The 23,685-nt window shown below is 38.5% G+C and overlaps 1 protein-coding gene across 1 annotated transcript in view; it reads right to left on the bottom strand.

The window, feature by feature from the left end:
- The window catches only part of ppp1r37 (protein phosphatase 1, regulatory subunit 37), a 46,093-nt gene that overhangs the window by 13,175 nt on the left and 9,233 nt on the right, over positions 1-23,685 (bottom strand). The window contains exons 2-5 of the mRNA XM_080890047.1: positions 12,196-12,293; positions 6,547-6,592; positions 6,266-6,366; positions 935-1,054 (exon numbers count right to left, since the gene is read on the bottom strand). Coding sequence (XP_080746173.1) covers positions 935-1,054; positions 6,266-6,366; positions 6,547-6,592; positions 12,196-12,293 — 365 coding nt within the window. The remainder of the gene's footprint in view (positions 1-934; positions 1,055-6,265; positions 6,367-6,546; positions 6,593-12,195; positions 12,294-23,685) is intronic.

The raw sequence follows: 23,685 nt of genomic DNA, 5'->3' as shown, positions 1-23,685 counted from the left end.
ATTCCATCATCTTCTGTCACAGTTCAACTATTGTTTTACTACTTGTTTTTTTCATGTGCAAAACAAAAGCACATCCTCTTGATTTTAAGGTTTTCTAAATCAGCACATAACAGAAAACTGGTCCTAGTGGGACTATTAGAAGGGGAAAAAAAAACGCTAAGGAGTTGCTCACATCATTGTAAAGAAATTCTGGCACACTCTGTTCTATTCAGTTCATTGAGATTTGCAAGGATTTATTCATGTACAGCTCTTTTAAGGACCAGTGACAGCGTTTCATTCAGGGTTGAGATTCACCTTGATTCTTTTCTTTTTCAGCATTTCTGTTGTAGACCTGCTGCTGTGCTTGAGATCCTGTTGCATGACACAATATCAGACACGCTTCAGCTGTCAGACAGATGGCCTCACATTTGACTCCTTGGTACTTTGGTATAAAGACGAGTTGACAAACAACTCAATAACTGCAAGATTCCCAGGTCATGTGGCCGCAAAACAAGCCTCGCTTTGCAGACCCTAACTGATACTTACCCCAATTTCTTTTACTAAATACCAAGAATGTCCTTCATTTTTCACACACTGCTTTGACACTATGTCCCAATGCACTTCATTTAGTGTGCTTACTTTTATAATCTCTCTTTTTTAAATCATGTGTTATTTTAGAATGATGAATGTTTAACTGACTTTCTTTTTTTAAATTTAGTGACAGTCGTTTTCATTTATTTAACTTTAAATTTGTTTACTAGTTGTTATTGTGCCAGGTTAGCTCCTACTATTGCAGTTTGCATTACTAAGAGCCTGATGACCACTTTTTCCTGAAGGGTAGCTGTATGGGCAGAAACAACCCTCCTGGTCTTTCAAGGGTTAAGAGTTCAACTCTGCTCAACACCATGACCTTTGCACACTGTAGTTGTTGGTGTATGGGAGGATGATCTCTCACCTTTCGCATCATGTGAGCTGCGGCCTGCCATCCTCGTGTGCCAATGTGCTTGTTGAAGGAGATGTTGAGATGTGTGGCCGACTCATAGTACTCTATCATGTCAAAGAGAGCTGAGGCACCCTGAGGGGGAGGAAGAGGGAGAGAATAGGAGAAACATTAACCAACAGATTAAAATCTAACAACTTAAAGAACTCTCACAGTTGGTCCATAGTGTTACAACGCTGGAAGAGATGTTGTAATGCAGCTTGGAGCAGTTGTAGTTGCCAGGGTAACAATCCCTCAAGGCAGGTGAGAAGTGCTGAGGTTCAGACAAGGTTCAGTCCACAAATTCTGACAACTTGCAATTCACCTATGCATGGTACAATCAATGTTCCCTCTAATGTTTCATGTGTCTGAGCGAACACGCAAACTCCCTGAGCGGACCCTTGGAGCACTGTGAGCAACAGTAGATGTGTGCACTGTGGTCACGCCAGCACTGAATCCATCCAAGTTACATGGTTTATTGAAATAATCAAATTACAGCATTTACATTTATGTTAGACTACTTACAATGAAAATTTAAAAAAAGAAATCTTGTTCATGACCTGTGTAGTATGTTAACACTACTGGAAGTAAAAATAACTTAAACTCCAATTTTGAAAACACAAGAATATATATATAAAGCTCTGACTTGCATTATGAGTATGAGCCTGTGGTCTGGGAGAGAGTCCTGTAACTCTGTCTGCAAAATACAGTATATAATGATTGTTGGGCAATTAAATATATAGTTACTTCTTCAAAAAAGTAACTGAGTTATGCAAACAACAAAGTTTTTTGCAGCTGTTTACCTAAAAATGCAGCCAAGGCGTTTTTTTTAAATAAACAGTTAAAACTATTTTAAGAATAATCAGCTGTTCTGCATCAAATCTGATGCCACACAAATCATTTGTGCCACTCCAAAAAATAATTTCTGTCCACTATGAGATAAAGGAGAACAACAGCCTGATACCTGCAGGCCTGACGACAGGAGATGTATCACTCCTGTAACACCTGTAACATTCAGTAGTCGCATCATTGTTCTGGCAGACGCAACAAAACTATTGACAACACTACACACTAACTACGCAAGATTTGCGCTAAATGTGGCAAATCTCTCACATCTCAAAACACCGCCACAACTCCTAAAACTTCCCCCCTTCCTAAACAACTAAATGCCATGTTACCATATAATTTTTTGATTGGTCGACATGGTACATTTTTCCACCAATAGGAAAGGGCAGGCTTTTTTGGTCTTGTCTTTGCTCACAGGCAGAGAGTGTTTTCGAGCGCTTTCCTTATAAAACGCCGTTTTTACCGTTTCTTCCCGCAGTAAATATAAACAACGATAGCATTCAGGAAGAAAACCAAACATTGCATATATTTTATCATAACTCCGGTTTTACGTGGCCTATCAACACAATTTAAAAACAGGTATAAAGTCCACACTTTTCCCGTCAATTGTTCCGTCTGTCCTGCTCACATCTCCAATGGTTGTACACGTTGTCCTTAACGTGGCTTCACTCCACATCAGCCACGCCGCTTTGCTAGCTAAAACAATTTAATTTCAATTCAGGTTAGATTTTTTTTTTGTGCGCAACGCAGATTTTCTGTGCACAGAGACCGTGCCAGCAGTGCGCAATTGCGCACGCGAGCAGCTTAGAGAGAACATTGGGTACAATCATCACCTTCACAGGCTTCCTAAATAAAACCAGCCTCACCAACAGCTGTCATCACTGGTGACATGGTCATGCACTGTGAAATCATCCCTAACAGTGAGACTGTGAATAATGAGCTCGATTTTAACTCCCTGAGCTGTCAGAGTTTGTGTTTGGGGTGAGTACCTGAACTGTGGTTAAACTACTGTTCTTCTACACCCAGCACACTTAAACACTGAGGATTTTGGCACTGACCTCTCATTCTACTTAGCGGATTTGGCTTCCTGCAACTTTATCCTTTTAAACAACACGAAGTTCATGTAGAAGAGTCACTGTTTTGACACATTGGAGGAGGTCTGGTGCACTTTGTGATCACACATGAAACTGTGAAAAAGAAGCTGAAAAGGTTCACGCTTTGAATGGAACTGTGTAAAGGCTCTTTTGGTTGAAAAGTAAAGTACAAAATGCTTGATTAACTTGACGTCCATCAAGCAACATCATCATGTTGTTTCTGAAATATTCCAGAGTACTGCAAAAACCAAAGTGCTGTGTGATTGTAAGACTCCAAATGTGCGTGGTAAGAATCAGAGGCAGGACTAAAATTAAATATCAGGTGATCAAGGATGACATAAGTGCACTCATGATCAGTGTTTTAATCTGGCTTTAATAATGATGTCAGAGGGGCAACTCAGTATATCAGTAATTCCTGAAAAACTACATAAAGATGATGGCACCGTAGTGAGGATGGATGTCTGGTTCTTTTGCTTTTCCTATTTTCCAAATATAACTCATAGCTGAGCATATCAGCTTGCTGCTGCAACACTAGATCTCATGACTGGATTCTGTGTTTCTCATCTGTTTCAATGGAAAAAATAAATAAATAAACATACAATAATATCGAAATAAATAAATAAACTGACCCCACAACTGATCAACCAACTGCAGGAGGTGATCCAGATTAAATGTGAGATTATCCTTTTCTGATGCTGATAAAAACTAACAAAGTCAGACAGGCTATGCTACTGCATAGTATCTCCTAACCTTTCCACTTTGCATTCGTTTATACTGGAAGACATTACCGAGTATACAGCAATGTGTGTTTATCTACAGGGTGGAGGAAGATGAGTCATTCAGTCCAATAAAAGCCATCCTGTAACTCTGCTTCCCGTGCTTGCGCCTTCACAGGCTTCTTAAAACATCTCTTTCTAACCATTTTTCTCCTTTCATCTTCCCATTTCATTCCCAACAAGACGCCACTGCTGCACAGTCGAGTCAAGTACGAGCCAAATCAAGCCATCTACTGTATACCTCTCACACCCACTCAAAAATGAACCCATCCTCTTCCCGAGTCGATTTATTTTCTATGCCAGCTTCCTCTAATCCCAGCTCATCCGGCAACACTACTTCAGTATTTTCTCCTTTCAGAGCTTCATTTCATCTCAGCCCAAGGCGAGACACTTGCCTGAGACTGAAAAACTGCTCTCTGGTGACTCAGTCGATGACTCATTCTGCCACTTTATTCACATTTCTGGGGTAATGTTGCATGTTGGGTGAAATTAAAAAAAAGAAACAAAAAACAACAACAACAAAAACCATCACTCTACACTGTTACTTAATTATATATATTTTTTAGATTGTATGGTTTTTTGGACTGAAATAAAATGACACATAATGTCTCTCCAATTTAATTAGTAGAAGAACTTGTGAGATGGAATGCGGTGATACAATTTTTGCGGTATCGATGCTCCGGAGCTGATAATGCACTCTTTAAGCCCTACACAAAACATCTGCCAATATTTGCGCAGAAGCCCTTCAGCACTGGTAGAAAAATGTTATCCATTTGGTTGTCTGGATATGTTTATCTAGTGCATGAAAACTGATCCATGGCTCACTGCATTTACACCTGGTATTAAAATTTATTTTTTCCATCTGGACTGTGCGAACATTGTGACTGGATCACAATAGGCAAATTAGTTAGAGCCGGCAGACTTGTTACTGGTTAACTGAAGCAGGTCCGTAAATGGATGTATAAACTTTTGTTAGGTTTGAAACTGTGACACAAGACCCACTGGTGGGGTCAGTGCCATTACAGGTAGGGCATGGATGACCAGGGGAAACTATGAAGTGAAACTACTTTGAATGAATGGGATTTTTGTTGGGGACTTCCCCAACAAAAATCCCATTCATTCAAACAAGAATTTGCTGGTGCTTTTATGGTGACCTCTATTTATCTAAAAATAACTTTTGTTATCTGTGGTCTATAAATATTCTGGCATGTATGTTTTTTTACTCTGAAGAGGTACTTTTACAAACACCAGGAAAGAACCACTGTTTACATCTGCTGAGATCACTACTCATCTGTCCTTCACATGCATAGTCTCTAAATCAGGGGTCAACGGCAACGAAATGCAGTTTTTATCCATCCAGAAGTGCTTTAGCAATTATATTAATATTATGTTAATTGTATACTGATTGAAGAAATATAATGCAATTTGGTCCTCGAAATTACTTTTTTTTCTTAGAGAGATTTTGTTTGTTGTTGAGTGCAATGTTAAAATAAGTTCTTTAAAACCAAAAAATTATTTAATATGAAGGTAATATGAGCAGAGAGTACAAATATGTTGAGCTATTGGCTGTGTTAGTTCAGTGAGAGAGTTCTTCATAAAGAAAACATTTTTCACTAGAAGTCAAAAACTAATGGGTACACTTATGTCTGCATTTTTATTTTGTGCACAAAATTATAGCAGAAGTCCTGCCACGTGTCTGGCCAGAAATAAAGTTTGTTTGTTTATTTGGTAGTTCAATGAAAGGCTTCAGTTAGTTAAGAGTGAGAAAAAAATGCATTCACATTTGCAGTTTGGTTTTCACATACAATATTTGAAATAAAAACAAACAAACAAACAAACAAAACACTACATTTTAGGAAATACTGGTAGGTTTTTTTCTTGTTTGTTTGTACTACTTGAACACTGAAGTCGCCTTCCAATCAGATAACAGTGCCTGCAGGGGCTCACAGCTCACTTAGGTTTGAGACCCTTGCTCTAAATAATAACATAAAACACTGATGCATATTTTAATATTTAAAGACATCGAGTTACTTTGTCTTTAAGGTCACTGAAGAAAATATTTCGGCATTATTAACTAACCATGATTAAATAAAGTGAAAGCTGCCCAGAACCATCAGGTTTCCAAGACCTCAAGGACTGCAAGTTAACAGACTCTGCAAACGTGCCGTTAACAGCAGGTGACAGGGAGCTAAATTAATTCTGCAGTTAAAGAGTGAAAGTACTGACACAGTTTTGACAGACAGGAATTACGTAATGAGCAGTAATTAAACTTTCTGGTCCAAAGCAAACTTCTTCCTGTATGACTCTGGCAACAGAGTATGTGTGTTCTGGAGGGTGTGTGACAGGAAGTGGTCAGTGTCCATGTGTTCCACACTACGACACTGTCTATCTGTGCATGTCTGCAGCCCAAACATTTTAATGGTGTTTACACAAGTAGACATCTGGGGTAATCAGAAAACTCGTGACCACATACTTCATGTCCTGCTAGTCCTGTAATCGTGGAAAAGTTAATGAGAGTGTAACTGAAAGCATGAATCAAACATGAAAGAAGATGAGAAAAGGGGGAGAAGCAGATATTTAAAGCATCTTACATCTTCATCCAGGTTGGTTTGCTCCAGGTCCACCAATTTAAACTGGACCCTCTTCAAAATCTCTTCCAGAGACTCGCATGCCTTGTAGTCCAGCTTTTCACCTAAAATATATCCACATACACTTGATCAATTAACCATTCAGCCATGCAGTATTAGATGCTGTTTATAAATTAAAGTTAGAAAAACTGCAATTACTATTTTCCACATGTTACACTGTTAATTGTACTGTATCGTTTGTGACTGTTGTAGTGGGGGTTTTGTTTTTTTGGTCTGGTACTTACCTTTTAAATCTAAGCACTCGTTTCGTTGTGTCAGGTCTTTCAGTTCCTACAGAAACAAAAACAAGTAGTGTCAGGAAGGGTTTCCCCATTGAAGCAATCTTTTCTTTTCACATGTTCAAGCCTTCACGTGATTCAGCAGGCAGTTCACGAAATGGTAGATATCACATAAATCAAGACAAACAATTGCTGCTAAAAAAAAAAAAAAAAAAAAAAAAAAAAAAGCATCTGCAGCATACATTAGCTCCAGGCTCCCTTAGAGTATTTATCTTCTGGTTTTGTTTTAGGATGCACTGAAAGGGAATGCTCAGTCACCCCCAATGATGACAATTTTGGCTGTATGGGATAGTGTGTTACAGAAAGTGTTACAGTTAATACAAAGTCTTGCAACATGGATGGGAACTGAGTCCCAAAGTAAAAACCTAAAGGCATGTAAAAGTGAAACTAAACTCTAAACCCAAATGCTTCATTTGGAAACTACAAATCACTGAGAAACTGACACATACACCCACAAAATGTAGAAACAAGCAATATTTCCTGTATCAGTGCCAGTTAGCGGCCTGTTTGAGGGCACAAGACGATCATGAGTTTGTCTGTGTGAGTTGGTAGAAACGTTTGTATTCACAGTTAACCGGCCCCAGCATCAAATGATCTTTTAAAACCAAACATGCTAGTGACTTAACGGTGAAAACTTTTACCTCTTGTGCCAGTAGAAGACCTAACCACCCACAGAAACATTAAAAACATACAGGGTGCTGCCCTCAACACTATGTACAGGTAAATCCCCCCTCTCCGGTTGACTGCCCAACCAATTCAGCATGAACTTCATAACCCCGGCCCTCCTGTCTCACTGTCATTACTAATGTGTATTGCTGAAGGTGATCACACTGGTTTATTTGTATACGGAATTCATTGCCTAACATATAAATTATGAGTTCCCTAACACACACACACAAATATCACATGACAATTGCTCAAAATATTGCACTATTAATACAAGCAGCAGGAAATGCAGTGAAATTAAATAATGCTGGAGAGCTGAGAGTCACTGAGCTGTGACATAAAAGTAAATGTACTGATAAACGTCACATTATCATTAGTTTTAATATCTTTTAGCACCCATAAGATGTTGACTATATAAACACAGACAGGCAAACATTTCTGGCAGTTTAACAGCAAGCACATTTTCACTAACAATTAACATGAGAACCTGTCAGAGAGTGTGATTTCAGCAGTGCAAATTCCTTTCAGGCAGAATTGCCAGAACCAAAAATAGTGCATGACGCAGAGTGTGCCTCTGCGCGAGTGGTTGCATGGGTGTGCATCTTTGTGTCGTGGGAAGACTATATCACGCCATGTTTCAGTTTAACATCTTGTTCGTTAAATGCTTTTATTCTTGCTTTACAGTCCCCACAAGTAATCTATTCCGTAGTTCACACAGTCATCTAGTATAAGGATTTTCTGCCCAATATCAAGACAGATATATAGCATCCAAGTACTCATAGCCAAAAGACCGAGGTGATGTATGACAAAATCCTCCACTTTTTTCTATTAAATGTGACTGTTACAAGGTCCTTTTTTGTGTAGTACACACTGGCAACATCATTCCACAAAAACAATCAAATAAACAGTAATACGTGTCAGTCAAGTTTTGCCAATTAAAGTAAGGACAAACAATTAAACTGAACATTTAGCATGTAGTCTAACAGTGAAGAATTGATTTTAATGACTAATCTTAACACAATTTCTCTTCACTGAGGTTAAATGTATGTTTAAAGATATACTAACATTTTATTAGTTTATGTAAGGTGTCCATTATTTGCACCTTGCAACTATTTTAATTAACCACAGAGAGTAGTCTATAAACTTATTAAATTATAAAAGAAATTACCCATATATGCCCCATCATGTGATATTTTCAGAGTTTATATCACTCCAGTTTACAGTTATATGGTCAGAAAGATGATGTGATACCAAAGTGGCCGGATCCATTCCCTGATTTGGGATAAAGCTGCTTCCACAGCGCATGCAGATGTACAAGCGGTGCAGAACATTTTGCAAAGAATTTCCTGGAGTTCTTGTGGATTGTGAGATCCTCATTTCAGACACCTATGCATACATAAGAAGCAAGCGTGCATGCTGGCTACATGTAAGACACTGTGCTCTTCAAGGAACTGCAGCAGCAGAAATGTGACACAAGGCTACCAAGTATCCAGGTTTCAACACTGTGGTCAGAGTTAATGCAGTAACAGGCATTCAGCATATAGCTGCTTAATGGTAACCCCCCCCCCCCCCCCCCCCCCCAAAAAAAAAGAAACCCCTCAAATCTACACAAACAACTAGCCAGAAAAGTGCCACGTGTACTTAAACTTAATAAAGAAAGCCTTAAGAGTGAATGAGGAAAAACAGTAAACGGTTATTCATCTCTTGCTAACTCCCTCCTCTTACTGGCCAAACATCTGGTATGTTTATGGGCGGCTAAGGGTGACTAAGCAGAAATGAGAAGGGTAGAAGTGGACTAACAGCAGTGGAGAAGTACAGTGGGAGGGCAGACATGAGCAATCAAAATACGAGTGAGGGAAGGAGGGAGATGAGGCACTTCTGTGATGACGAGACATCCCCGTACTGTCAACCAGTCAGCCAGTGGAAATGTACCCAGACTAAAAGACTAAGTGGAGCTCACAGAGGCAGCTTAGCACATTGACGTGCAGTTCCACAAGTAACTGTAATGTTAGCCTGGCCTCTTTCAGCTGACCAGACATGTGATGAGCCCCTTGAATCACAAATGTGTTTCCATCTTGAGACCAACTTTCCTTCAACTTCATCACTCTCACAAACCAGCAGGTACAAATGTGCAAATAGTTGAGAGGCCCACTGAAGGGTTTACAGTTTATGTTCTACAGTAACTGAACAAACAGAAGTAAGTGCTAATTCACTGCTGCTGCCAACTCCCATCTCCTGTTAGCCTGATAATAAAGGAGTTGGCTTGGTGATGAGATGCTCCTACAGAAATAAAAACCGGGAGACAGCTACTCACATGTTAATAATATAAACACAGTTCTAAAGTATTACAATTATCAGACCAACTATTAAACTATTCCACTGATGACTGGGGCATTTATCTAAACAGAAGAAAGTCAATATAAGAGACAGGCCATTACTTGTACAAACAATTATCCCTTCTGACGCATTTGCATGAGAAATACTGAACTGTCACTTATTGGTAGAAAACATTTTAGAACAGTAGTATAAGTTTTCCTCCTGTAATACAATAGAAACAATTAAATGCACGGCTTTCTCTCTTGATGCAGGACAATTCAACCTCACCTCATTACTCATTAAATTACACCAAAATAATATATACTTAAAGTGTAAAGATCCTTAAGTATAACAAATATGTGTCCTTTTTTCAATATCAGGTTTCCAGCATAATCATCATTAATACTGATTTACCAACGTAAAGCTATGAGTTTCTTCTTAACAAAGAGGTTTGTAAAAAATGTATTTTCTTTTTGATTTTCTCTGCATGCGTGTGTACTAACTCACATACAAAGGCACAAAGTTGGCAAACTATAAAAACTAACAGCCTCGAGGCTTCCCCACTGGATCTGAAGAACTGCTTATATTAGAGGGATTATGAGACACATGACTGAGCAGGCTAACCCACAGGAGAAGGCCAAAAAACACCCGCGTGCCTGACGGGAGTAACAACCACTCTTACGGAAAAACCCTGTATCTACAGGATACCATCACAGCGCTTGTCCAAAGTCATGCAATGAAGGATCACACCATGCCCTCAAACCACATTAACAGGCCTTTGAAGTGTTTTCATGACAAAAACAAAAACCTTCAGGATGTAATTTTTGGAAAAAAAATTTGTTTGACCTCACAAAAGGATTTTTGGGTGCCGTCCAAATGTTTAACTGTTGGATGTTTGTCCACCTCTTGGTTGTTGAGTGGAGCCCAGAGCTGCCATAATTTGAACAGTTTCAGTTGTTGTATAGTATACATGTCCTGTATCCTTCGTATTGAACAATCATTTGGCTAATGGTTTCACAGTGTTTCTCAAAGAATTAGTTCCAAGGGAAACCTGAGCTGGGTCAGCAACTGACCTTTCAAAATAAGAGTACTGGGATTGTTCATTATATCTGGATGGTTTGGTTCTCTTTCATAAACAATGAAAAGAAAAATCAACACTGCAGCTTGACAAGGCAAAATGCATAAAAAAATTAATATTGTATACCAAGGCAATAGCTAAAAATAATAGTGATTAAAAGTTTCATAAATCTGTGAATAAAAATATCATACATTAAACTAAAGTTCTCGACATCTAAGCTTTAAATAAGACAAAATACCTGAGCAGCTTGAATTAAAGATGATATGAAAAACAAGGATAACAGAAGTAAGGAAAAAATGTATACAAACCCCCCAAAATTCACATTATCAGTATTAAAAATAAACAAACAATAAAAACAACAATTCTGATTGAATCTATGCTTTGTTGTACATGACACCAACAGGATTTTGTATTTTTGGGTGGGTTTCTTTTAGGTGGCAACAACTTTTTTTTCTCCACATATTTATGCAGAGACCTTTCATGGTTAGCACTAACATTGAACCATTGGTCATAAAGCAATTACCATCTAAAAGCAGCAATATCTACAGTAACAGTGAGAGGGAGGATTGGCCACATTAAACTGAGCTTAAAAAGGACGGAGAAAGCAGCGGGTCTGTGGTTGCAATGGTTTTGTTGCGTGCCAAGACATTTAGGACCAAGGTCCACAGGAGGCCAATATGGTTGTTATTAACAATAAATAAATAAATAAATAAATAAATGAATATAACAAAATAAAACATTCATTATGTTATTATGTGCAGTTGAAAACCGGAAGAATTATTAAGTGTTTTTCCTCCTCTAGGTAAATTAACATTTGTGGGAAGCTCATCCTGTTTTTTGCCCACAACACATTATATGGATCAAAATAATGAGCCAAGACAATTTGTTGCTGCTTAAAATGAGACACCAGTTCATACCCACAGTGTTTGTATTTAACGTTTCAGTTAAAAATATTGCTCTTGTTTCTTCATACTAAACTGGATTGTTAGCTAGTAATATTAAGTATTAAAACCACCTCTATGAAAAATGAATAGATACACAGCTAAATAAGCAGAGAGCTTGAAAGTTCCTAATGTTGCATAGACAGTAGACCGCATCTGGTTAGCTGATACACTGCAACTATATCTTTATGTAGAGACACCATAGTAAACAAAGGACCTGCGTCACACACAGGTTAGTCACATTGCCGTTATCCCTATGGGCATAGGCTCAGTCGGTTACAACACTCTCAGTCGATCTACTGAAATCGACTGAGACTGAAATGGGGATGTTCAACCTCTAAGCCCTAAAAGTCTCAAGGTGGACAGGGCTTTGTAATTTATCACCCTTCCTGTGGCATTATTTTTATAACTTTGTCACTAAAAAATAACTTTTTTTCCCCCAACAACAGACAAAAATCCAAAGCTTGTGCAATACAGTCTTTAAAACAAACAAACAAAAAAAAAAAAGACTTTATCACTAGTGGGCTGGCAACATCACTGACTTAATCTGTCAGTTGTGTGTCAACTGTGTGTTTGTATTATGTTGAGCCTTACCTGTATCTGTTTCAGCACTTTGGGTATAGGTTTACAGTTGAGTTTTTGACAGGCTTGTTTATAGGATGAGAGGATCTCCTCCACCGTCACATTCTGAGCTGCAAAACAGAATACAGTCAAAAAGGTTAGGGTCGCTTTTATTGGTATGTTTCTTCATACATAGTTCTTGAAAATGAAAACTCACTGCACTGAATGTGGCTCATGTTTGTGGGGCGAAAAAAAAAAAAAAAAAAAAAAGATTCTCCAGACATAGTGTCAGCATTTATATTAGAAGGCTTAAAAAAAAGTCCAACATTGAATTTCATGCACACAGCTTTCTGGGCAAAAATGCCATTTTGATGTCATAGGAGATTGGCCAGACTGCTTTGTTGAGTTGAGAGGAATGTCACACTGACTCAAATAACAACTTGTTACAAGCACGGTATGCAGAAAAGTATCTCTGAATGCACAACATATCAAAGAAAAACTGCGCTACAGCTGCAGAAGACCTCACTGGCGACCTAGTTAAGATTCTGCTTTGTATTAATTAACAATTCAGGCTGCTGCTGGTGGCAGTAGCAAAGGAACATTGTTTAAATTCAACAGTCTGAGTTAGAGCAGGGCGATATGGCCAAAAATATTTATCACGATATATATTTGAAAATTTGCGATAACGATATAACTGACAATATAATTGATGCAAGACAAAATACAACTCCACAACATTACTAGCGCAAAAAGACAACCTTCCATTTATTTTCACTTAAACAAGAAGCTGGTTTTTATGTACATTAAAGCTTTATAAAAATTTAACAGTGCAAATGCAAATTCCTTGCTAAAAGTTTAACCAAAAGGCATTTCCAGTAGAAATGGGCTGACATATCCTGAGCATAACCATGTATAATATCCACTGAAGTTAAAAAGAGGTGCTTTGCAACATTAAACTGCAGTGTGCAGTACGTATTTTTCAGACCATAAGGTGCACAGGATTATAAGGCACATTAAGCGAAACAAAGCAGTCAGATAAATCAAACTTTATTAAACTCATTCTTCTTGCTTCCTCCACTTCTGTACCATTGATTCATTAATGTTGAATTCTCTGGCAGCTGCTCTATTCCCATGTTGTTGCAGTATATTAATAACCAACCTCGTATTGTGGATGGATTATCTCAGTTGTTCTCCTGACTGAAGTTTGGTCCGTTTACAGCACCCTGCCATGCAATTGCATTTGTCTCTAACCATGAGGAACCTTCACGTTAACTTTTATAAGTGGAAAAGTGTTAGTGTTCGTCCTCCAGCTTCACTGTTTATGTTATGCTAACATAGCTGTGTAGCTAGCGATCACGTAGCACATCATTATATACCAGCTAGCCCAACTTCAGTAACCCTACAAACGTCACTGCTGTTTAGTTTCCTGTCTTCATTTATGTTGGAAGTGATAGCAGAGCTGTACGTTTGAATTTTTTCAGAAATCTCTCAGTCAGAACATGCTATATCATGCTTAGGTAACTAGTGAAACTAGCGAGCTAACTTCCGCTAGCTTCTTGCTAACTTCTAACTCCGTTAAATGTAATAACTTTTGTTTTCATGGATGCCTGGAAGTTAAACTTCATAGTTACACCTGGTAAAGCAGCAATGCTGATCGTTTTATTAAAGATGAAAGAATTTAGACAGTTTTTAACTCTCAGTGATGCTGCAGTGTTCGTTTGACCTGAAGTATACGGAGTTTAGGACCCAGATTACTCCCAGATTTAAGAGCATCTTAGTCCGACAAATACGACAATAACGACGGCCGCTTGCATGTTCTGCAAAAAAATGTGCTTTGTCGTGTATCTGACGGACAAACACCAAACCAGTTCCACATCACTGAAGTTGCACCATTTTTACAAACCAATTCTGGTTCATTTGTTTCACTCAACAATCGGCCATGTGCGTATGAAAACAAAGGCACTGCGCATGCGCGTTTTACTCATATTCTATCGCGATATTTCATTTTCCTATCGTTGCCTAACATTATGGCCCAGCCCTAGTCTTTTTTCTTTTTTTTTCTTCTTTTTTTTTTTTTCTCTCACCTTGAGCCAAAAAGGGTGTAGTTTGTGGGTGTGATCACCCGTGTGTACACCTGTGAGCATGGACGCGTCTGTTTTTTGTTTTTTAAAAGGTTCCTTCATGTAATGATCTGCTAGAGGGTGTGGGGGGGCCACAGCCCCGTCCTCCAGGGCATGAAGCAGGTATGGAGGGCCCAGCCCTAGTCTGAGTTTTGTTGCTGACCATGTCATTCATTTCTAATCATAGTGTACCCATCTTCTAATATTTGCTTTCACCAGGATAATGCACCATGTTACAAAGTTCAAACCATCTCAAACTCTTGTCTTGAAAATGGCAACGTTGTGCTCAAATGACCTCTGCAGACCCCATTTCTCAGTCCAATAGAGCACCTTTGAAATGTGGTTGAATGGGAGATTCACATCATGGATTTGCAGATGACAAATTTGCAGCAAGTGTAATGCTTTCATGTCAATCTGGAACAAAATCTTTGTGGAATGTTTTTAGCCTCCTTTTGATCTATGCCACAAGAATTAACCCAGTACTAGCAAGCTGTAACTACTGGTCAGTAAGTGCAAAACACTAACAAATGGCTGAATCTGCTTTGATCCATCAGAACAACTCAAGACTTTCCATGACTCAAAAAAAATGAACATAATAAAGTCTAAGACACGGAGACTTAGAAAATATTCTTTTTTCATGTGAGCTGTTAGTGTTTCTGCCTTAGGGAGCACTCTCTTGAAAGAGAGAATCAGAGATTGCAACCCCTTTAAGTACTCCCCTACTTAAGTCAGCAAAAAGGAGGTATTGTTCTTGGTCTGCGTGTGGGTCAGCCACCGTTGCCATCCTAGACGGTTGTGGGGGCTAACTCCAGTCAGATGACTGGGCAGCATTCAAACCCGCTGTTCCGCCTGAGAGACTCAGCAGAGAAATGAAGTGAAGCACTTATGCGCCAAAAAAAAAAAAGACAGAAGAATACAGAAAATTACTAATAGAACGTGAGATGAAAAACAGAGTGTATAGAAGGAGGTTTGAAAGATCACAACAGTAAATTACATTGGCAGAAAAACAATGACATCCATTCTCTTTCCAACCAGTGTATCTACCCTGCAGAAAGCAAAGCTGTAACACACTGGCTGTTCTGTCTGTCTCTGTGTGTGTTATTGACTTTTGCTGCCGTCAGCATTTTGATTTGTCTTGCCAAGGTGAGAACTTGTCCACTTCACTGTTGGCTCCATTTCTAATCTCCTTCATCTCACACAATGTCCCCCATCACTTTAACTTACACCCTCTCAAATGTATTAATCACACCTGACGGAAAGGCTTCAAGCACCAGGAGTATTTAACAATAGAAACCTATTAGCTACAGTCCCACACGCCAACACAAATCCCTAGCCTAATGAGGACACACACATGATCTTTCTCTTCATATTTAGCTAAAACACAAAGCCAAAAACACAAAGATGAAATCCAGCACAAAGAGTCTTCAGCCATCGCCACAGTGATTTGACTTTAGAAACATGAAGCAGTAGAAACGAACTGCTCATCACTCTCTTTGTTACCTGTTAAAGATCAGAGTCCGGATGCTGCGCTGAGGTTGGCATTCATTCAGCTTTAACATCACTCTGGGTTCTTGGCTAGCTTAGTGTTAACATGCTGTCTATGTAGGTGTAAGTATAAACTGGTTGTTTCTGTCCTCAATATAGTTTGCACTTTATCACTGTGCCCTTTTGTGTAAAAAAAATAAAACTAATGTCCATATGGACGATGTGGGCTGTGCCACTATTTACCTTCTCCAACACATACAGAAATCAGCTGATTGTCACGTAAGTGGAACCGATAAACAGGATTGATAGGCAAGCAGACTAACAATTCCAAGGAATTGAACTACTGGGAACTGTGAAAGGCCAGTGACAGGTGACGTGAGATTTGTGTAATTTTAATGCAGAATTACTTGCACAACATTTCCAATAGGACACATTAATCAGTTTGTTTGTCATCCAAGCGCTATTATAATTTTCAGACTACTTAGTATTTATATTTTTAGATATTATTTTACACATCTCATAATTATATTTACTGGGTATATGAACTGTCTTTTCAGCAGTATTTCAGCATCCATTCTATATACTTTTAGCACCTGCAACTTGAATGCAAAAGCAGACATACAATCCAATCCAAATGACAGAAGTTGAATTGTCAGTGCGTTATTATTTTTAGTAATTCCTAAGTAAATCAAATGGCGTAATTATAAATAATTTGCGTCAAAGATGCAATGAAAGTAGTGTAAGTAGTTAAATGATTCTTGGTCCACTAAAGCACAAATCTGCTCAAGTACTCTGTGTCAGACGATAAAAAAATAAATAAAAAAAAAAACAAACAAAAAAAACATAAATCACGTAAATTGTTAACATTATTTTGTTTTATAATCATTGGCCACTGGCAAACGGTTGAACGATTAACCATAAAGGTCAAAAACTAGCAATTTCTTTGACTATGTAGTCTCTTCAGTCACGTTAAAAGAAAACAAACAAACAAAAAAAAGAAGTAAACAACAAAAAGCTGAACTGCCAGTGTTCACCAGCATTATCACAAGTCATGTAGCTATGGATGCACATGATTCGCCGACTAAACAATTGAAGCTTATTAAGTTATCCTGGTTATCCTAGCTGGTTACAATAAACATTATTTTACTCCGATTTACAACAGCTGTTAACTCTGGAGTTATGTGGGAACCTTCATTAGCTTTGGTTCCAGCCTGGACAGCTCATGAAGAACTGCAGCCCCAACAGACAATAGCCCCTTCTCTGCTCTCAGGGGTCCAACAAATATGAATCACTGTTGAAGCAGCAAGGAAAAGAGCCCTCATCTGGCTTCAGAAGTGCAAGTTTGTTGACAAGTTGGCCGTCTTAAATGTCGGCCTTTAAGATGGGGGTGGGAGCTTCAGTCCTGCTGAAGTCATGTGCCCTCAAAAAAAGAATTAATTCTAATTACTGCTGTAAAATATAGCCACCAACCACACTCTCCACTAGACTGCTGTTAAAAACTGACTAGAGCCCATGACTGGATGAGGATGCCCTTTCATTACAGTCCTGTCTTCACTTCAGTCATAATAGTACTCCATCTAAATTTTGATACTTCTGTAAAGCTGTATCTGGATATTCGACGAATCTATTTTTCATCTCATTCAACATTTTTTACTTAAATTTAGCAATTATTTTATTTCAGCTCAAAACATTCAGTTATCAGCATTCACACTGCAGTTTCTTCAGAAAATGCATTTTCTAGTTTACATTTGTGCTTCACCTACGGAAAGTATCTGGATCTGAATTTGTTAAGTCCTCCTGGATGTCACTTCCACCACTGTGTAAGAAAGCAGTCTTGTAAAGTTCTACAGTACATTATGTGCACTCCAATGAACACTGTGTCCTTGGAAAAGAGTTATTGTGCAGAGTCGCAGTGGAGCAAGTGTGTGTAAACATTTCCTGAGGGAAGGTGGGGTCTGAGGGTAGAGAGGGTCTCATGCTCACTACATAGTATTTTTACACATTCATTAGAGACAGAGAAGGGATGAGAGAGATTGAGATATTTTAGCACTAGTGTACAAAATAAAAAAGAAAGTTGTGCAAGGAGATTTACATCAAACACCTCAAAAACAAGCAAACAGACAAGAAAAGTACACAAAAACTTAAAAGGAAATACATAAGCAATAACACAAAGAGACAAATGCAGAAGAGACATCAGTATCAGAGCTACAGCTGTTGCCTGTGTTTCTGCATGCCTTGGTCTTTTCTTCTATTTTATAGCACTCCCTCCAGTGCTGCTGGTACTTGTATGGAGGGAGTGGTGATGAGGAGGTGCACAGGAATAAGAAGTAGGGAGGGGAAGGACTGCTCCAAACAACATAGTCAGAAACCAAATTAAAAGTTACTGGTATGCAGAAGTTAATGGTGGGCAAAGAACAAAACACACACACGAGAGGAAAAGCACACAAACAATAAGAGAAATGCTCTCCGTGTCTAGAAACACAGCAAAAACAAAAATGCAGACAAATAAGGAAAAACATGTGAAAACAAGTGCTCCCCGATACTGTGTGGGAGCAATGGACTTCATTAGATAAGCAAGAACATTACAGATAGACAAGCACAAACTTGTTTTGACCCTTAAAAAAAACATTTTGTTAAATGTGCATACTGTATCAAGTATGCGCAGTCGTGTGTTGATTTCCCAGTTCAACGCCCGACTGGCTGGACCTTTGCTGCATGTCATTGCTCCGTTTCCTAATATTTCCAATCCATTTCCACCTTGAATACAAATTAAAAAATTACTATGCAGCATTTATCTAGATCCTGGGAATTCTAATATTCTGTTTAAACCCTTGCTGAAATGGTGGTTATCTCAGCAGCTAACAGCTCCAAAGATGATAGATGAGGGGCAAAGACATTTAGCTACCTTGATATTTCAGGTTTCAAGACAAGACAGAGAAATGATCTCTGCTCTGACTTAGCAAATCTGCTCAACCAAGCAATCAAGCAGCACGTCCCTCACACTTAATCACTGATTGCTGCCATAGATAAGGTTGTGAGCAAAATCAAAGGGAAAAAAAGCACCCAGGTTACTAACTAATATCAACAGAGGTGAATTAAAAGCTGCAGGATTTATGATTAAAAAGATGTTGTGCTATAAAAGACAAGACTGTGGGTAGAGATTTACTCCTTATTAAACATGGTGAACACCATCATCAACATCAAGTGGGAGCAAAGAAAAGCCAAATATATCCTCTACAGAATTTGGTCACTTATGTTTACAAGATGACATGTAAGCCATCACTCTCAAATTATTTTCTTTATTTCTAATCGTCACACGGATGCTTATCCCAAGACCTTTTTTGTTAAATAAGTTCATGATAATGTGGCTTCTTAAGGCATACCACTGTTAAAGCCAAGTGCAACACCAGTATGCCAAAAATATACAGGGAATTCAGCTTTATCTTTACCAAGTCTTTCAATAAACTGTCTGTTTTGACAAAGCAATACAGCTGAATGCTTAAGCTAGTGTGGAAGAGCAGAGTACAACATCCCTATCCCCCCACTCGCCTAACCAATAAGTCATTATAGTCTCAATCACTAAATTCAGGCCCTCTGTTAAGTGTCATGGTTGGCATTTTGGAGATTAGGACACTGTCAACAAGACCTGAAGGCTTAAAAAAAAAGCTTTTTGCTGCTAATTGACAGCTGAGGTTGACAGTTTAGTCTGCTCCTGCTTTCTCTTGGTGCTAGACTTGCCCTGTCTCAGGCTTCCAACACATTTGTTTGAGTAAACAGGGATTTCTGTGATCCAGACAAGCCGTTCTACTGTGCTTGTCAGTAATTAAAAAAAAAAAAAAACTGACAGGAAAATGTCACAGTATTTAGGTGAGGTTAATGTTTGCATTTGATTACAACAACTGCCTTTTTTTAGTACAAAGTAACCAGAATAAGTTCTGCTCTGTTACTTCTGTTCTACAGTGCACAGCCAGCAGGGTATCTTGGAATAAGAAAAACTGCAGGAAATTATAAATCAATTGCTTAACCTGAACAACTGGAAGAATTGCAACAGGTACAGGCACAGAACTCTCTAGAGGGAGAGTTCACCACTTAGAAGAATTCAAAGCCTTCTTCACTCAGGCACTGAATGTGAGGACTATTCAATAACAAAAACCTGCTACTTCACTTCCACACCTCAACTGTCTTGGAGCTACAAAGAACAAAGGAAGAGCAGACAATTTCCAGAGCCGGCACTTCAAATAACATACTTGAGGCACAAGGAATTATTTTGCCCTCAGTATACTGCAATTTAATGCAACTACAAAAACATCCATTACTTTTAAACTCAGTTTAAAAAAAATCTAGCAACTTTCGATTCAAGCTTCAGGCAACGGAAACCTCAACCAGCATGTGATTGGAAGGGTTTCCTTGGTACAGGTTATCAGTCAATATGCTAGTACATTCAAAGCACAAAGTTTAGCTGCCTTTGAACTGATGAGAGAGACTCACAAGCCCTTTTCACAAGTCTTGGCAATATCTTTTTTGTATTTTTTTTTAAACTACATGTGCAACACCATGAAAGTCTCCCAGAAATAAAGAGAATTTTATTGATACTACCCCAGTACTCTTTTTGTGATTGCTTATAAAGGTTTTTAGCATGAAGTCAAACATTTTCCTAATTTCTAAGTCTGAAAACATTTCTTTACAATCTAGACTTGCACAACTCCAAAACTTGCAAAACTTATTAATTACTTTAACTGATTTCCATGAGAGTTATGAAGTGGAAAATATGAGTGTCTCGACAAAATGTTTACATAATCTGCCTTTTTCTCTGCTGGCTTCAATCTAAACTATAATTTATTATTTTGTATATTTACCCAAGTTTCAAAGTAGCAAAGCATTAAACTACTTTGATATTGTCTGGGTAGGTATTCAGCTTTTAATTTTAGCTTTCTGATATGTCTGCTTTTCTTCTTTATTTTTAATGTGGAAATGTGTAGTAACTGTTAATGTCACTCACTATACTAATCAGCTCATTTCAGCTCATGTTATTGTTGCTAACTTAGTGTATTTTTGTGGCCCTTAAGCAACTTTTTTTCTGAAAACAAAGAACCTACTGACTACTGTTTTTGAGACGTGTGTACAAGATGGCCTTCGGTGTCTGAAAAGTTAAGTCAAGGCAAAAGTGCCTTAAGCTTGAATTTTTGTCTAATGGCCAGCAAGGCATGACTGAACTGGTTGCAAAAGGAAGTCCAGTTGTATGTAGGCCTACCGGAAAATGACCTCCCTTCTTCTGGAAACTTAAAACTCAGGAATCAAGGACAACCCAGGTTAATCTTTAAGGCAGGCCTACATATGAATGGTTTTACTATATTTAAACTCAAATGAGGGCCTGAAGAACAGGTACACATAACAGACCCTGTATAAAAGAGCACGACCAAAAAAAAAAAAAAAAGAGCTGTTTGCACAAGCGCAGTTTGGTGGTTTGTTACCGACCACACTGTGCAACATGTGAAACAAAAAATAAAGGCATCCTGCTGCTTCGGTTTCCCGCCAGTCTCCTTAACTTGTACAACTCAAACCAGACACATTTTTCTTCACCAAGTCACATCTAGTGCACATCCAATTTCTGTTACTTGTCAGTTTCCTGCAACTTAAGTATGAAAACAGAAATTACATCATTATTAATAAATGCAGCATCTAAAAATACAGGAGATCTATTCTCATTTGTAGCTGCACAACATAACATTGCTGCAGTCAAAGCCTCTACCACCACCCACAAAAGGTCAGAACGGATCGACCCACAGAGAGCCCACAATATGAGCGTGGGCTTTAGTACCAGACTTAGTTTGAGCTACTCTTACTGGGACAAATGAACAACCTGAATAACTATCATGAACATGGCATGCTATTATATAAGACGTGAAGCAAGAATTTTTAATTTAGCTGTGTTTCTAAGGCAAGGTGAGAAGCTATTTGTTACACCAGATAAAGGAATAGTTCACTTATTTAAGGAACATCCAATACAATAAATGATGTTATCAATTACAGCTACCTCTGGTCGAGAGAGAAATCAGCCAGATTTAAGAGCTCTCATTTTTTTGCAGTTTATTTTCTGTCTGATCAACAAATCTCTGATAAATTGTTCATGTTTCTTACTGGCCATCTCGCAATTACAAGAAGAGTCTACTTCACTCTTACAGCTGTATGCATCTCGTCTGCTGCATAGGACTGTGATGAGTGTGAGACTTAGAGCTCTGATCATTTCTTTCCCATGTATTCACACCTGGACAGCCACTGTACAAGCCCTACAGACATTTGGTGTTGTAAAATGAGCTGGGTAATTAATGGCCGTCCCATTCTTCAAGCTTTTGGACAGACCTTACTAATTTCATGCGAAGCTGTGTAAAATCACTTGATGTTGAAGCCAAGCCTCGAGTGCCTGCACACACATGTAATTATCATCTTTTAATACAATTAAAAGGCTTTCTCACCTACTTAGAAGCAGCTGTCGTATGAAAGTCCTGACTAACATAATGCAACAATCATACAAAGTAATCCAATTATTGACTTTACTGCACATTCTTTAACAAAATGTTGGTTCAGAGCCAATGCAACATGCACATAATCTGTAACTTTTGAGTAGGCCTGCAAATTTTTTAGAAGATACTTAAGTCCAGCCCAATATCATACACATCAAAATCCATCAATTCTCAGCCTTCCCAACAATCTGACGTAAAACAAAGTACAAACAAATTGGCTACAGACACTGTGCTTTCTCGCCTAACTCCAGCAGCAAAGAGGAAACAGGAAAAGACAATTGTTTGCGTGTGTGCAGAAGAAGAAACAACACTGTTTGCAGAGACAGAGACACAGCAGATTTGGCACACAGAGAGGATTCCACTGAAACTCCTTTGACCCACATAGTGTGTTGAATTTCACCTGTCTAACTTGTTTACACATACTGGCTTTGCTTGCAAAGACTGACACAGCAACTTCAGCACAACAGCAGCATAAAGAAATGCTTTAGGTTTGATATGGAAAAAAGCAAAAACTGTATAAGACAAGCTACTGAAGATAAACCTACCACCTATATGCATATCTGGTTTCTACAGAGAATGTTTGTAACAAAGAAAATATGACTAATCAAAAAACAAAGGTTATTCTGTTTTTTGCTGACTTGTTGTTATATTGTGGACATTGCTACCCTACAACAACCTAGAACTACCTCTCTTGGTGGAAGGCTAAATAAAAAATCTTTGGAAAAGATCTAGAGTTGATTACTTAGCCAGCATTTATTAAGCTAAATTCGAAAGGTAAAAACCGGGAAACCAGTGTTGACAGGTTACATGCGTTAGAGGAAATTATTCCCAGCTAGCAGCTAAAAATAAAGCTGTGCCAGTAAAGAAGATTGGACAGAGAGTGGAACACATGGAAGCCAGATGTCCTACAGGCGGTGCAGAGAATTAAATCCATATTATTTCAGGTGTAAGCCCAACACCTTCACTAGTCTTTGGATAATTTATTTTCTGATTGGCCAAATCAATTCAAGCCTGAGAGTTCTTTATAGTTAGTCAGTTATGTTGCTGTTTGCATATTTCTGCACCACATAAAAATGGATAGGTGCAAATGTTAAGGAACACAGACATACTGCCAGTTCCTACTTAACGTCCAAGTGCCAATGTTCAAAATAGCACCCCCAAATTCTCCAGGTCCATTGGTTGCAATTTCACAGTGCTGTGTTGTAGACAGTGGTAGTAGCGTCATTCACACATGACAACTGGCTGCCTTGTACGTCAGAGGTGCGGCAAAAAGGCACGGCCTGAGGCACTCCTCCAGTTTGCTTGCACAAGTCTGCATGACGAGACCGTGATCATGCATGCACAAAAGAGATACAAGTCTGACACTCACACCTGAGCCTGTGTCTTAAATTACAAAA

Source organism: Rhamphochromis sp. 'chilingali' (assembly GCF_963969265.1).
Source record: "Rhamphochromis sp. 'chilingali' genome assembly, chromosome: 8".
Lineage (NCBI taxonomy): Eukaryota > Metazoa > Chordata > Actinopteri > Cichliformes > Cichlidae > Rhamphochromis > Rhamphochromis sp. 'chilingali'.
Note: the sequence above shows the minus strand (reverse complement) of the source record. Positions and strands in the feature narration are given on the sequence as shown.